At 40.9% G+C, this 14,967-nt stretch overlaps 1 protein-coding gene across 1 annotated transcript; it reads left to right on the top strand.

The window, feature by feature from the left end:
- Positions 1-13,526: 13,526 nt before the first annotated feature.
- Positions 13,527-13,828, top strand: CTXN3 (cortexin 3). The gene has a single exon (XM_049858390.1). The coding sequence runs from the start codon at positions 13,564-13,566 to the stop codon at positions 13,810-13,812; it is 249 nt and encodes an 82-aa protein (XP_049714347.1). The 5' UTR covers positions 13,527-13,563; the 3' UTR covers positions 13,813-13,828.
- Positions 13,829-14,967: the final 1,139 nt, after the last annotated feature.

The following is a 14,967-nucleotide window of genomic DNA, read 5'->3' as shown; positions in this document are numbered from 1 at the left end:
TGCATTTCCTCCCTAAATGCTTTATTATATTTAGCTTAGAATAGAATGAATGAGCAAGCTGGTTGATTTGGCAGGGCAATCTGTAATCCTCACAAGTATTAAAATTTATCAATGTTTTCTTCCTTTCGAATACATTTCCACTGAGTTGTAACCTTGTTTGTTTCTCATCTCCTTTTTCAAATAATTCCAGATTTATTAGCTACTAATTGAGCATTCAACATAACACAGATGTGTTCAGAAATGCATTCAAGGAAAGCTCCAACCAGGAGGCTGCCAATTTGCAGCTGGATTTTAACCTGCTTGCTTTTAATAATGCTTAAATATAGATCCAAATTTATAGACTTGGTGTGAGTATTAGGAAATGTTCCCACCGTTCCCTTGTGCTTTGGATATTCACTGACCTGTGAAGATAGCTGAGTGGATAAATAAATGTATACTTGTTGTCATGTGCCCTCAAGTCAATTCCGACTCATAGTGACCCTATAGGACAGAGTAGAACTGCCCCGTGGGGTTTCCAAGGAGTGGCGGTGTGCTGCTAACCAAAAGGTCAGTGGTAGATTTGAACTGCTGGCCTTTTGGTTAGCAGCCCAGCTCTTAACCACTGTGCCAGACCTGCCAAGTCATAGGAATGTTAGAAATAAAATTAGTTGTAAATAAAAATAATCTTGAGGTTTTTTTAAGTTTAATATTACTTGATATATTGATTTTTTAAAAAACTAAAGAGATAGAAAAATAAAAACACATATGAACTGTCACTTCTTTTTTTTTTTTTTTTAATAAATTAAAGTGGTAGGGTCAATAACATGTAGCCTAGCCTGCCTCTTTTTTGACCCTCAATTTCACATTTGCATGAGTTGAACTGGGCCTCAGCCATTACTGGCAGTTAAATTGATGAGATCTACAAGATTAGATAATGTCTTAAGCCAGTCTCTTTTGCGATATAAAAGAGAGAAGCAAGCAGAGAGACATGGGGACCTCATACCACCAAGAAAGCAGTGCTGGGAGCAGAGCGTGTCCTTTGGACCTGAGGTTCCTGTGCTGAGATGCTCCTAGACCAAGGGAAGACTGACGCATCATGAGGACCTTCCTCCAGAGCTGACGGAGAGAGAAAACCTTCTGCTGGAGCCTGTCTCCTGAATTCGGACCCTTAGCTTACTGGGCTGTGAGGGAATAAACTTCTCTTTGTTAAAGCCGTGCACTTGCAGCATTTCTGTTAGAGCAGTACTAGATAACTAAGACACAGGTCTTGTAGAAATGTGAGGACAGAATTCAGATGTCTCCTGGTGAGCAGTGCAGGGAGGTAAGGATGTGGAAAATAGTGAAGGTGGGCTAGTCTGATAAAAAGCTTAGCAACCATTGCTACATAGTGAGCTCTCAGGGCCCTTTCCAGGACACCTACTGGAGTTGTACAGTTTACAAGCTGAACAAGCCTAAGCACGGAACTGGTACCCATATTTTTTATATTTTATAACACCAACAACATAAAGAAAACAAAAATCTTCACAACTAGACCAATAAGCAACATCATAATAAATGAAGAAAATATTGCAAGTTAAGGTTTTCATTTTACTTGGACAATACTTGCAAAATCAACGCACACGGAAGCAGCAGTCAAGAAATCAAAAGACGTGTTGCACTGAGCAAATCTGCTGCAAAAGATCTCTTTAAAGTGTTAAGAAGCAAAGATGTTACTTTAAGGACTAAAGTGCACCTGACCCAAGCCATTGTGTTTTCAACTGCCAAAAAAAAAAAAAAATTTTTTTTTTTTATGTGCATGCGAAAGCTGGACAACGAATAAGGAAGACTGAAGAACGGTTGATGCCTTTGAATTATGGTGTTGGGAAAGAATATTGAATATACCACGGACTGCCACAGAACAAACAAACCTGTCTTGGAAAAAGTACAGCCAGAATTATTCTTAGAAGCAAGGATGACAAGACTACATCTCACATACTTTGGTCATGTTATCAGGAGGGACCAGGCCCTGGAGAAGGACATCATGCTTGGTAAAACAGAGGGTGTGTGAAAGAGGAAGACCCTCAACGAGATGGATTGACATAGTAGCTTCAATAATGTGCTCAAGCATAACAGTGATTGTGAGGATGGCACAGGACCAGGCAGCATTTCGTTCTATTGTACATAGGGTTGCTATGAGTCAGAACCAACTCCACAGCACCTAAGAACAATAACACATGGAGGCATTGGTGGTTCTTGCCTTCCACATGGGAGATCCAGATTCAATTTCTGGCCAGTGCACCTCATGCATAGCCATCACCTGTCAGTGGAGGCTTGCATGTTGCTACAATGCTGAACAGTTTCAGCAGAGCTTCTAGACTAAGATGGACTAGGAAGAAAGGGCTGGCAGTCTACTTTTGGAAACCAGCCAGTGAAATCCCCATGGATCACAATGGTTTAATCAGCAATCAATCATGGGGATGGCACAGGGCCAGGCAATTGTGCATGGGGTCCTCATGGGTCAGGGCTGACTTGACAGCAGCTAACAACATCACCACCAAAAATAGAGCATATCTGACATAAAGTGTGAACTTAATGAATATTTCCTGAACAAGTAAAAGAAAGAACATAAACAAAGACAGAAAGGAAATATTTTTACAAAGAGTTTAGTCATGAAAATAAACACAAAACCATGTTCATGGTTTGAAGATTATAATGAGAATTGATTCAACTTTATTTTGAGAAACAGGTAGCCTGAAAGAAACACAATAATAACAATAAAAAGGCCTGTATAGGCATAAAGCTTGAAGGCTTATAAAACTCTTTTCATATTCATTGTCTATCTGTACAGAAAAGTGCAACACAGGACATTTAGGAAAAAATTGCAGAGAACATTAAAGGTGAGACTTAGAATGGTACGAAAAGATCTTAAAATAAAATAGATTTCCAGCTAATATTAACTCATGATGTTTTGGGGTTAAAAAGACTGAATTAGCACCCAGAAGCAACCCTGGAATCAGGTGGATAGATAGAAGCCTAGCACAGATAACCTATGAAATCACCCTATCACAACCATTACGAGTCAGAGCTGCATACAGGTTTGTGTAGCATTCTAGGGACCTTCTGCCGGAGAGCAGAAGTTTTAGGAAGAATTCAGAGAGGGAACTCTGAAGATTATTAAAGACTTGAGAAATAGAACCTACTACTCTGTGCTGTGTAATTTTCCCAGAAGTGGAATGTTAGTAAATCCTTATTCATTGTTTTAGAATTCATGATGATTTACATAATGTAGCTGCATTGGGGGAAGGAAGGGCTGATTCCGATAATTCCACTTAGAATGATCTTATAAAAGAAACATTCAAACTTGGCTCCAACCATGTCACCTATCTTTGTCAAATATTCTTTGGTTTACCTAGTTCGGCTTCCTTGGTGAAAGAGCATCCTAACAGCGTATCGTGGTGGTTAATGACTGAATTTTTGCAGAAAGGACTGAATGCAAAGACATGAGCCAAGTCATTTAGACTAAGTAAGCAGTGGGGGAGTTAGTTTAAACAGAGGTTGTCAGAGGGGGTTATGGAATCTACTTCTCCGGAGAGTTTTAAAAATAGGCCAGGCACTCATCTCTCTGGGATGGCGTCAGCCTGTGGAGGAACTAGAGGACAACCAAGGCCCTCTCAAGTTCCTGTCCACTTCTCTGAGCCTATAGGCTAAAACAATATCTGATGAGGCCTCTTGGGCAGGGTGAGCCAGCAGTGATCCAGTCTCATTTCTAGAGTACTTTCTCACCACATGGAATGATAAGTATATAAGTGAGGGTGGGGTCAGAATGTTTCCTGAACCAACCACACTTGCTTGGGCTTGCTGAGACTACTGTATGCTCCCTCTAGCACACGCGGAAGGCTGAAAGACACACGAGCTACCAGTTAGTATTGAATGATAATCTCTGCTGGATTTTATATGTCCTTACTGTTTTTACTGTATTATGGTTTTTACTGTATTACGGAGTGTGTGTGTGTGTGGTGTGTGTGTGCGTGTGAAAATAGAGTAAGTAAACTCCTTGGAGGGAGCCCTGGTGGTACAGTGGTTAAGCGCTCACTGCTAACTGAAAGGCCAGTGGTTTAAACCCACCAGCTGCTCCAAGGGAGAAAGAGGTGGGGGTCTGTGTCTGTAAACATTAAAGCCTTGGAGGCTCTATGGGGCAGTTCTACTCTGTCCTATAGAGTCACTATGAGTTGGAATCAACTTGACATCACACAACAACAAACTAATTGAAAAGAAAAATCAGTTAAAAATCAGGACAACCTATGGGGAAGGGGGAACTTTCATGCTCTCTTGAGGTTGAGTCTACATTTAACATTTTTTAATTTAAAGGGTCTTCTTGGATCTGAGGTCTATCTGGGACTGTTGTCTGTTGTTAGCAGATTAAGGCTCTCCTTTCAGAAAATGGGTTCTGTTCCCATCCCCTAGAGATGCTCGGTATGGCTGGTTTCTCACAGGGCTGAGGGGAAACGGCATACACTGACAGGCGCAGTCACAATTAGCTTTAAATATCATGCACCCCATCATTTGGTGGGTGGGTGTGCTGCTAACTGTGCTTCCACTTCAACAAAAAAAGTGGGGAGTTGCCAAAAAACAAGATGTGCCGCCTTAAGGATCATGCTGAATTCTTTTCAGTGAAGCATTTTTTTAAAGGGATTTTATCCTAAAATACTTGCCAAATTTGATGAGGTGCTGTAGCCAAGGAAAGTAATTTAACTATTGTACCAAAAAAAAAAAAAAAAAAAAAATTTTTTTTTCTCTTTCTACCGTGTACCTAGAATCTGTAGAACAACTGTCTCTCAACAAAGATCTACCTTCATTATTCATCAAGTGGCCTCAGGTGGCCTGTGTGTTGGAGGTGGGGGCTGCCAAGACCACAATTATACAGGCTAGCTAAAGGACACTCTGGACCTGGCAACTGACAGCCTAGCAAATTTACCCCTGGGATGGTGAGAACAAACAGGTGGTAGAAATATGATTTTTTAAAAATTTGTTCTTTCCCCTTTGCCTCCCATAAATTCTATTCTTCTGAAAGGTCAATTTCATTTTCTTTAGGAAAAAGAGTCTTCGCTTCATCTCTCAAATGCTAAATTGATATCCTACCCCAGAAGTCTTCCCATTAATTGAGATGGCCTGAAGGTCATAAACCATAATCGATATGGAGGCTGGTTGCTGCAGGTGCTAATTGGTATCCCTCAAGCAGAGTAGTGTCAACAAGCAATAGAGAAGAGCAGAGCGGTGATAGATTTATGGCTTTGCTTTTGAAAAGGTATGGGAATGCCCTGTGATGCTTTCCCCCGGACTCCTTCTGAATGTTAATGCTTTCTTGAAGATGATTTCAGACACACTGCTAGGATACTGCCTCTACTCGCTGAAACAGAATCCTCTGAAGAGTTGCTGAGGCAGAATTGAAATCATGGCTTGCCTCAAAGAAACAGCCGTATTGGCTGCTAATGATGCCTCACACAGAAAGACGATGCTCCTTTAACTCGGGGTTTAATGGGAACTTTCTAAGGCTGAAACAACAGCTTTAGATCTGGGGCGTGCCATCCAGCTTCTTGCAGCTACCACTGTCTACTGCTTTAACAAAGCTTGGTCGGGAAGAATGGAAACTAAAGAGGCTTATAACTACCTGTAACTGTTCCATCAGGAAATGGATCATGTGTTTTTTCAGCCAGACCCAGGTACTTGACCCAGACTGTATCATTGACAGGCTAATGAAATGATTTTCTCTAACTTTAGCGTTTTCTTGCATGAGCAATGATCGCATAGATGCCTTTGGGATGCAAGTTGTGATTTTAGATCTAGCTGTCAGATAAAGTCTAATTAAACAGTTGTAAGGTAAAGTTAATGCTAGGGGGTAGGATGTAATGATGCCTTTATTTTTAAAGTATGCTTAAGTTTACAATATTACAGATAAAAGAGAGCAGTAAAAAAAAAAAAGCTGTTTTTCTTTCCTAAGCTGCAGTAAATTGTTCTTGAAAGCTGTATGCTCATTACAGTAATTTTTTTTTCCATTTACCTAAAACATCCCACCTTCCCAGATGTACCAGGGATATTCTGATTTGTTTACACAGGCACCACAACAACTCATAATGACAGTGCTGGCTGTCCCTGGGTGCTGAGCAGTGTGCAGCACCGCACTAGCCTTTTTGAGGTACCAGCAAGTAGTCTTTTTCATTATGAGATGTACAAGGGAAGGGAAAGAAACCCGGGTAGAACAGTAGGGCTAGGGCTTATTGTTTGAGGTTAAAAGTTCTGGTTTGCTAATGGTACCTTTTGATACAGCCAGTTACTGACTAGGCACCCTGGTGGTCTTTTTCTGATGTTCCCAGCCTGGTTGCAGCCTTACCCTCCAGTCTCTTTAAAACTCCTGGAGCAGGTGTTAAGAGGAAGATGAAGAGAGGGAAGAAGTAAAGCTGAGGTTGAGGCTAAGGCTGAAGAGGAAGGTCTCCTGCTGACCCAGCGCTGACAAGCAGCTGTAAGTGGGAACCAAGGTCTACTCACAAACACAAGCAGACGGGTCTGCAGCTGACTCTGCAGGAACCAAGTGCGGCAGTGGGGGCTGGCTGCAGTTCCAAAGCTGCCTGTTGACGGTCATAGCTGCTCGCACTCACAGGTTTATAAAATCATTGTTTGTGGCCTTTCTAGTAGCCTGGAGTTTATTTTTGGAAAATACAGAATAATATTTGCCCTTAGCCAGCCTGTGAATTTTCGAAGTATTGGGGCTATGGTTTTGGTAGAGGAAGGCTGTATTTGGAAAAGAATATGGAAGTTGCCATTTTTAAAGAGAGAGAAAGAGGTCTGAAAACGCGTAAGTGCCTAGAGTGAGCCAGGAAGCCTTTACCTGAAGTTCCTAGATGGTCACCAAGAGACCCAGGAACTCTCTTGGAGTTTATACCAAAGATTTGCTTCTGTGTGTCCATGGCCGGGATGCAATTACTGTTCACGGGGCAAATAGGCAGATTTTCCAAAAGATCTGTGGGGGAATAACTTCTGCCTGTGTAGCGATTTGATGACTTAGATGACCAGGTGGCTTATGCTGGAGATCTCACAGTTGTGTGGGTATGTATAACAGGATCAACTGGGATACTTACCCATCTGGGGTGGGTGGGGAGATAGGGAGTCGGGTATACCTTGAGAAACTCCAGTTATGCCGACAGGAATGCAACTGAGGCTTTCTTTTGCTCAAAAAGTAGAGAGTAATTCTATTTAGCCTCCATCTCAGGAGGATATGTATTACTTTAATCATTGAGAGCTGTGTTAAAATTTGGACAACGAGGTTCACCAGCACTGTTGCAGAATAATGCAGCATTTTGAAGAAGTTTTTCTCTGCCAGTTGCTGCAAATCCAGTCTTCTCTAGCTAGCTGATTCCCTTCCTGCTGAATTCTAGAAATTGGTCTTACTAGTCTGCCGGATAACTATAAATAAGATACACAGGATGTCTTTGTAGGACAAAGTGTCACTTCACACATGAATGTAAACTGAACAAGCATATGAGTGTTCTTGTTTAGTGGACAAGCTGTTTTCATACCTATTTTAGAAAAACATGTTAAATTATGTTACTGGGTTTCTGGCCTAGAAGTTTTAAAAATTAGGTACAGCAATTATGTGGTTTAGGAGTACTTAAAATATAAATAGCACTGCTTAACGGCTTCCTGCATACCATCAACAGCATGCAGGAATGATGACTTTCTGCTCATTCCAATATGCCAGACACAAATATGGGATCCAGCATCCTATGGGTGATACTAGTCTTTTGGCTACTAATTTTTAGCATTTGGGGAAATTACTTATAATCTCCACTCTTTAGTGTGATTGCTTGCATAACAGAGGTTAGAAATGAACTGCATTTTGCACAAAAATGGTATGTATAAAGAAAAAACCTTTATTCATCATCACCTCTTTACTGAACACCACCCTGTGCCAGGCTTGACTCCACCTATAATGCAACTATTATTCTTGCAGCCACTGCAGGAGGGCAGGCACTTGAGTTGATGATTACAAAAGTAAGACAATGTTATCCAGAGCTGGTATGCGGCCCCACAGAACAAGATGCCAAGTGACATTTAGTTAACCAATTCTGTGGCTGTCCTTTTAAAAATAAGAAAAAGAAACATGTTATTGCTTTAAAATATATTCTCCTCAGACAAAATATTTTTCATTACTGAGAAATGGTATAATGAGATGTTAATGAAGCAAAATGCCCAGCAGATCTAAGACTGAGAAGAGTACATGGTTGGCTTTTCCACATGAGACCTCTGGATTCAGATTTTAAATGGCTGCCCTTCCCCCACCAAAAAGGAAGTCAGGTATGAAAGGGCTGATCTCTTAAACAGAAGGGTAACTACCTATCTTTGGCTGGTTTTTAGATTTTGTACCCCATCCATCAGCACTGAGCCAAGAAATACTGAAAGAGCCAAAAAAACTTACTACTTTTCAAATCAAGATCTCTGACTATTACGTGTTGTTGTGACTAGGATTGTCTGTGAGTGTTTGAAACAAGGGTTATTTCAGACACAATGATGAGACAGCCAAGTTTGGCCGGGTGAAATGTATTTTTCTTCTTCCCTTCCATCAGTTAGTTGGGTAATTGGCAGCTTGGTGTTGAAATCCAGGACTCTGGACTATAAGGGTCAGAGATCTGATTCACCGTAGATGTAAAGATACAGTGATGTAGACACAGCAAGGAGTTCCTCAAGGGGTTTGTTTTTTAATCAGGGAAAGGAGACAAACACCATGGAGACCTGTCTTGTAATAAGCACTGCCACAGTGAAGTGCTCCTGAGGCAAAGTGGGAAGAAACCCGCCCGCCAATGAAGGGAGTGATGTGAGGTCTCACCAAGGAGGAAGTATTGGGTGTGGACCCTGAAGGAAGGCGAGAAATCCCACAGGTGGGAATAGGGAAAGGAGGAGAGCCACCAGGAAGACAGCGTCATGAGTAAGCGCTTGGAGGTGGAATACCTGAAAGTGTACAAAGAACAGTAAGTGTTAAGTGGAGCTGAAGAGCAGACAAAATGAGGACATTCTCCTCAGGAGTCCATAGATTCAATTACCTGTAAGTTCATTCTTGTCAATATATTGGTGATTTTACTCTATACCAAATGTGATTGGATATTTATTCCTTTTTAAACTTATGAAAATAAATAACATTGGAAAAATTCCATTGTTGGAATATGTCCTAATTTGTGGTCCAGAAAACAGAGGCACCAGTACCATAAGAGAGTTAATGGGAGGATTAGGGTCTTGGATGCCAGAGAACAAAGGTTTTCTGAGTGGAGGAGTGGTATGAGCTAAGCTTAGAAAGATGAATCTAAATGCAGAATAAAGGAAGTACTGGAAAAGGAAGAGGAGGCTGCTTTGCACGTTACCGTAACTGAAGGCAGTGGGTAACAGTGTCAACGACGATGGCTAAGGTGGACTGCTCACGCGGGGCTGGGTGAGTAATGCAGGGTGTTTTACTGTTTGTGAGGATCAAAGAATCCAGGAAGATTGACCTGAGAAAAGCAATATATTATATGATGTTTGGAAATAGCACCTTTTAATTAAGGTTTCCTTGGTCCAGTATGAAAACTAGACTTTATTTTCCAAGCAAAGGGAAGGCAGATGTACTGTGGGCTGGGGGAAGCCAGTCAGGATGGAAATACTGCTGTAACTGTGCCCCTACTTTATGCTTAAAGTAACTGACATTTGTTATTCTTAACACTTACAATGAGTGTGTCAAAATCTTTTGTAATGATTTGCTTGTCCAGATTTCACAATTCATTTAAAAGAAAGATTTCCTTACTCAGCTGAAAGCAATCATGGGTATTTTCTAAGAGTCATATTTACCCCAGAGGAAAATTTTATTCTACAAAATATTTTTAAAATGTAGATGTCTGTGTATATTTTTGTATTCTGGTAGCCAAGTGATGAAATTTATTTCTTTTTCTTCTTATATCTGATGCTTCTTTTAACTTGAATGTGCGAATGAGCTTTCCAAGTCTGTAAATTATTGATTAGCTGATTATAACTGTACAATCAAGCAGGCTCTTCCAGGGATTTCAGGCAGTCTTAGGCAATTGGAAAATAGCTGGCATTTTTTCTGGACTTTCGTACCTCTTTATAACCATCTCCTGATCTTCTCATCTCTACCTACCATTCCCTTCCTCTCCCCCAGGACTTTCCTACTAGGGCCCCTGCCCATGGTCCTTCATGCCTGCCTTTCTGTCCTCTCCAACAGCCCCTGCCTTCCAGCAAGGTCTTTCTTCAACCTCCTTCCTATCTATCCATTTTCCCCTCCTTCGGATTTTTTTTTTTTTTTTTCAGATGGGAATAATTCTCACAGACAATTCCCTAGTAATACATTAATGTGTCAGTTTCCTTGGTAAAATATTGAAACTTAATAGGAGCCTTTGGTGATTTGACCAGAAGAAGTTATTTTAATAGGAACTTGGCACCACCAAATGCTTGAAGGGAAAAGGTGTATAATTCATCAAGCGCAGTGCAGTTTTCAAATGCTTTCATCTCTGTTTTCTCATCACTTTGGTATATCTGGAAGAGGTTGGTGTTGATTATGGGGAATATGTTTTTATATTTTAGTAGACATCTCAAAACACACTATCAGGCAGCAGAGAGGGTTAAACATAAATTCTTGCACCTTGCCTTTTAATCAGCATAGGCTGATAAAACTGCAAATTGAAGCCGATTTTGAATCATTCTAATAGTTGGCTTCTCTGTTGAGAAGCCAGGCAACCAGAGTGATTTACAGAGAGACTGAGAGAGAGATGTGGCTGATAACCTAAGCCAGATGACTAGGTTATCTGCTGGGGCTTCTGGGAACAGCCGTACATCACTGCAAATCCCAAATGAATGAATGGTGAGGCAGCTCTAAAACCTGAGTGACATGGGAGAGGCCTAGGAAGTGTGGGATGCTCAGCTCAGAGAAATGGAGTTGGCATTGTGCCTTGTTTGGAGGAGAATGCTGAGAGGTGATGTCTTGTGGGTACCAAGCTGACTCCCACCCAAGTACAGACCAGTGGTGGGAGGAAGGGAGTGAAGAAGGTCTTGTTTTACTAGCCAGCCAGCTTGTGGCTAGAGGGTCGTTAACACAGGCCCAGAAGGTTCTATATCATTTTTTGCTGTTTTTATTGGACTTCACAGATCCAGGAATGCTTTTGTTGTAAATTTATACAGTTTGTGGTCTTTGCTTTTCCTATATTTCCTTTTGGATTATGTAGTGTTTTCAAAAAGAACTTTCTGAAAATGCCTACCTGCCTCAGCAGTGTTGAGAATAGGCAAAGACAAAAAGGCTCTGGCCTCAAAGGGTTGTAGAATGGGCTTCTGAAGTGAGTTACACCAGCAGGGAAAGCAGGGTTCAAAGTGAGGGAGTCCTCAGTAGGACACGAAAAGACAAAGGGGACAGGTCGGAGATGGCATAGGCTTCCGTCCCTCTGTCATCAGATGACTTTGTTGTCACCCAGCACTTAGAGAATTTTATATTTGGTATGATTAAGGGGACAATCTTCTCTCAGTCCAGTTTGGATGTATTTGGTGGACACAAATGGCTATAGTCCGAAGAGCCAAGGACAGCTGCATTGGAGGCACTGGCCACGATTTTCTTGCTCTCTCCCTACCCCATCCCACCCCAGCTATACCCCCGTGGGAGTCAACAACTAAGGTTGGGAAAGTAATTAAAAACAAGCACACAAAAACCAAGCCTAATTCATTAACATCCTTAATATTCCTAAAAAAAATAAAATAAAATAAATTAAAAAAAAATTCCTAAGAAGCTTATATTTTTCAAGTAGAGTCAAATTTTATCTCAATCTTATTCAAAATAAGCATGAACCACAAGTGAATCTATTGTAAGTAAAAGTTCAGAGTCATGTAGCTGCAAAAGGGATGCTTCCCCTCAAATTGGTAACTCCTGTCTCCCAGATATTGGATGTGATTTCCTTTACAAACTGTTTTTGATATATGTTGTTATAAACTCAGAAGTGTCAACATACATGTGAACGGTTATTGTGATTACTAACCCTGTGCTTGAAGGCAATGCTTATAAGTCAACTGAAGAAATATTGTATTAATGTTCTAGGTCATAATTTCTATTTTTATTTGGTTTCTTATTTTTGTTAAGCATGGTTTCTTTTGGATCCATGTTAATTTCCATGGCTGACTACTTTCCTATGGAATCTGTCTTACAGACAGATTCACAATAAATGCAAGTCATAAAATTTCCCGTAATGTCTAATATAGATAATTTTCTTTATCTATATTAGATCTAAATAGATTTAGGTTAGTATCTGAAACTTTTAGTGGCCTTTGACTATATTTCAATTTGCCTTTAAAGACAAACAATAATCTCCATCTATTGTAATTTTCATACCACTAAAATGGAAATAGTGGTAACTTGTCCCTATCTTCCTCTCCATCAAATGACCTTAAACAGTAGGAAGGTGCTGTAAAGAAAACTCTCCTTTTCAAAAAATTGTTGTCAACCAACTCCTTTTCCATAGTTCAGTTCTCTAGGTGCATCCCAGGGTCAATTATTGAACCTGGTTTTTGTTTTCTGAAGAAAAAAGAAAAAGCAGCAGTAGGTCAATGGTTTGGGAGGAGAGACACTTCCCTTCTCCCTTGGGCCGGGCAGAAGACAGCAAAGGAGGAGCAATGTAACTGCCTTAATCAAAAACCTGTTGCCCTCGAGTCGATTCTAACTCATAGTGACTCTATAGGACAGAGTAGAACTGCCCCATAGTTTTCCAAGGAGTTCCTGGTGGATTCAAACTGCCAACCTTTTGGTTAGCAGCGATAGCTCTTAACCACTACACCCTCAGGGTTTCCGTACCCACCTTAGTTATGTTCAAAGTAAAGCAACGCTTTGTTTTTTTTTCTTCTTTACATATTTTTAAAGGGTTTTCACAGACATTCATCCTCATTGTAATATTGAGAGATACTCAAGCATTTCTACTTCCATTTTTACAGCTTAGTGATCTTTCCAAGGTCTCTCACTCATTTACCAGGACTGGACATTTCCTGAGAGAGTTTCTACATTAAGCCCCCTTTCCAACCTCAGTTTCCTAACACCAGTGCTATAGAAGACTCTGCCTGCATGAAGTTTGTACAAATGTAAAGTTTAGCCACAGCCCTGGCACATGGCTAGTGCTCATTAATGTTAGCCATTGTAAGGATGATGTCAAAGTAATAATGTTGGAGGGAAGTGGAAAGAGACTTGGCAGAGGAGGCTGGGCTGTGGATGTCTCATCAACATTCTAGTGCATGTTTCTCACCTCCTGTAGTGTGGTTGCATTCCCTACCCACCCCGTGCAGTCACTCTGAGGACAATCTGGTAATTTTATGCGTAAGTAAAATAGTCCTCTTAACTAAACAGAATTAAGCTCTCTGGTGAGAAGAAAGCTGGTTAACTGTAGGCCTAGAAAAGAAGGTTGCTGTTTTTCAGTTTTTCCTTGTCCTTCCCTTTCTTTCTTCTTGCAGGTAGCTCAGCCTCTCCAAGGTGCAGCCACCATGATCTCAGCAAAGTGATGATGGGAGAAAACGAAGCTGGAAGATTCTGTGCTCTGACTGCCCTAGATGATGGAAGGAGGTCAGCCCGTCCCTTCGTCCCTAGTGCCCCTTGGGAACACGTCATCAGATTTTAGTATGTCCCTGGAGCAGAAAACCACATTTGTTTTTGTCATTTTGTTGTTTATTTTCTTGGGCATCCTCATTGTCAGGTGCTTCCGGATTCTTCTGGACCCGTATCGGAGCATGCCGACCTCCACCTGGGCTGACGGACTGGAAGGCCTGGAGAAAGGGCAGTTTGACCATGCCCTTGCTTAGCAGGGAGGGAGCAGGATCTCCTGCTGGGGAGGTGAAGGGCTTCATGTCTTGACGAGGAGTTCCCTTTAGACAAAGTTCTCAGCAAATCAAATTTTCACAGCATCTGAACCCAGGACCATAATCCATGACTTAGTAAGCATGCAGTTGGGATAAAAGCATTTGAGGATATTGAAAATGGAGGTTTGTATTACTAACCTTTGAGAATTTCTGCTTTTACTCAATGAATGAATTCTGTTGAATGTGTGTGACTGTGAAAAGCATCAATATTGACATAGACTTTGCCATAAAACAAAGCAGCATCCAGAGACTAGAAGACTCAGAAAGGTTCAACCTGAATCTGGTGACACAGCCAAGAAGAGACTTCATTGCTCTAATCATGTCTCACAGTTTTATTTTCATGGGAATTTGGGACCAGGGCAGAGAGTGAGGAAGATTGTGCTGAATGTACCCAAAGAAGGTACTTGTCTTCTCCTAAACTAGGGAGCATTGGGAAAAAATGGCAGGGCTTAAAAGAGATGGTCTTGTCTTTGGTAAATGCCAGTGAGGATTCCCCCCTCCACACACACACACACACACACACACACACTAAATTTGAAGGCCTACAGAGTTTTTTAAACTATATATCAGGCCAAGTACATTCTATGTATTCATATTAGTAATATGTATAGAGTTAGCTATAAAAAAAAAAGTTGTTGAGTCAGCGGTGGCTCATGGTGACCCCATGTGCGTCAGAGTAGAACTGTGCTCCATAGAGTTTTCAATGGCTGGTTTTTCAGAGGTAGATCACCAGGCCTTTCTTCCTAGGCACCTATGGGTAGGCTTGAACCTCCAACCTTATGGTTAGCTTAACCATTTGCACTACCCAGAAACCGCTGAGTTAGCTATACATAACCTGAATTTGCTTTCTTTACATATATCTACCAAAAATGATTGAAATAATAGGTTGTAAGAACAGCTTCAAGTTTGTTTGTTTTAAATAGAAAGTTAATGTTTAGAGAAGACTTACCTAAAAACCAAATAAAACTTACCAGGAAACAGAAATGTCTGTTCTCTATTTCACCAAGATTAAAGAGAAGGCAGTGTATTATACTGAATCCTGAGGCTTAACAGTTTTCCAAGAGAGAGAAAAACAGAGCAAAGACCATGAGAGGCCAT

This window comes from Elephas maximus, chromosome 2 (genome assembly GCF_024166365.1).
Source record: "Elephas maximus indicus isolate mEleMax1 chromosome 2, mEleMax1 primary haplotype, whole genome shotgun sequence".
Lineage (NCBI taxonomy): Eukaryota > Metazoa > Chordata > Mammalia > Proboscidea > Elephantidae > Elephas > Elephas maximus.
Note: the sequence above shows the minus strand (reverse complement) of the source record. Positions and strands in the feature narration are given on the sequence as shown.

What these genes read in the sequence shown, in the direction of transcription:
- CTXN3 (XM_049858390.1), top strand. Translation starts at nt 13,564, where the DNA reads ATGATGGAAGGAGGTCAGCCCGTCCCTTCGTCCCTAGTGCCCCTTGGG.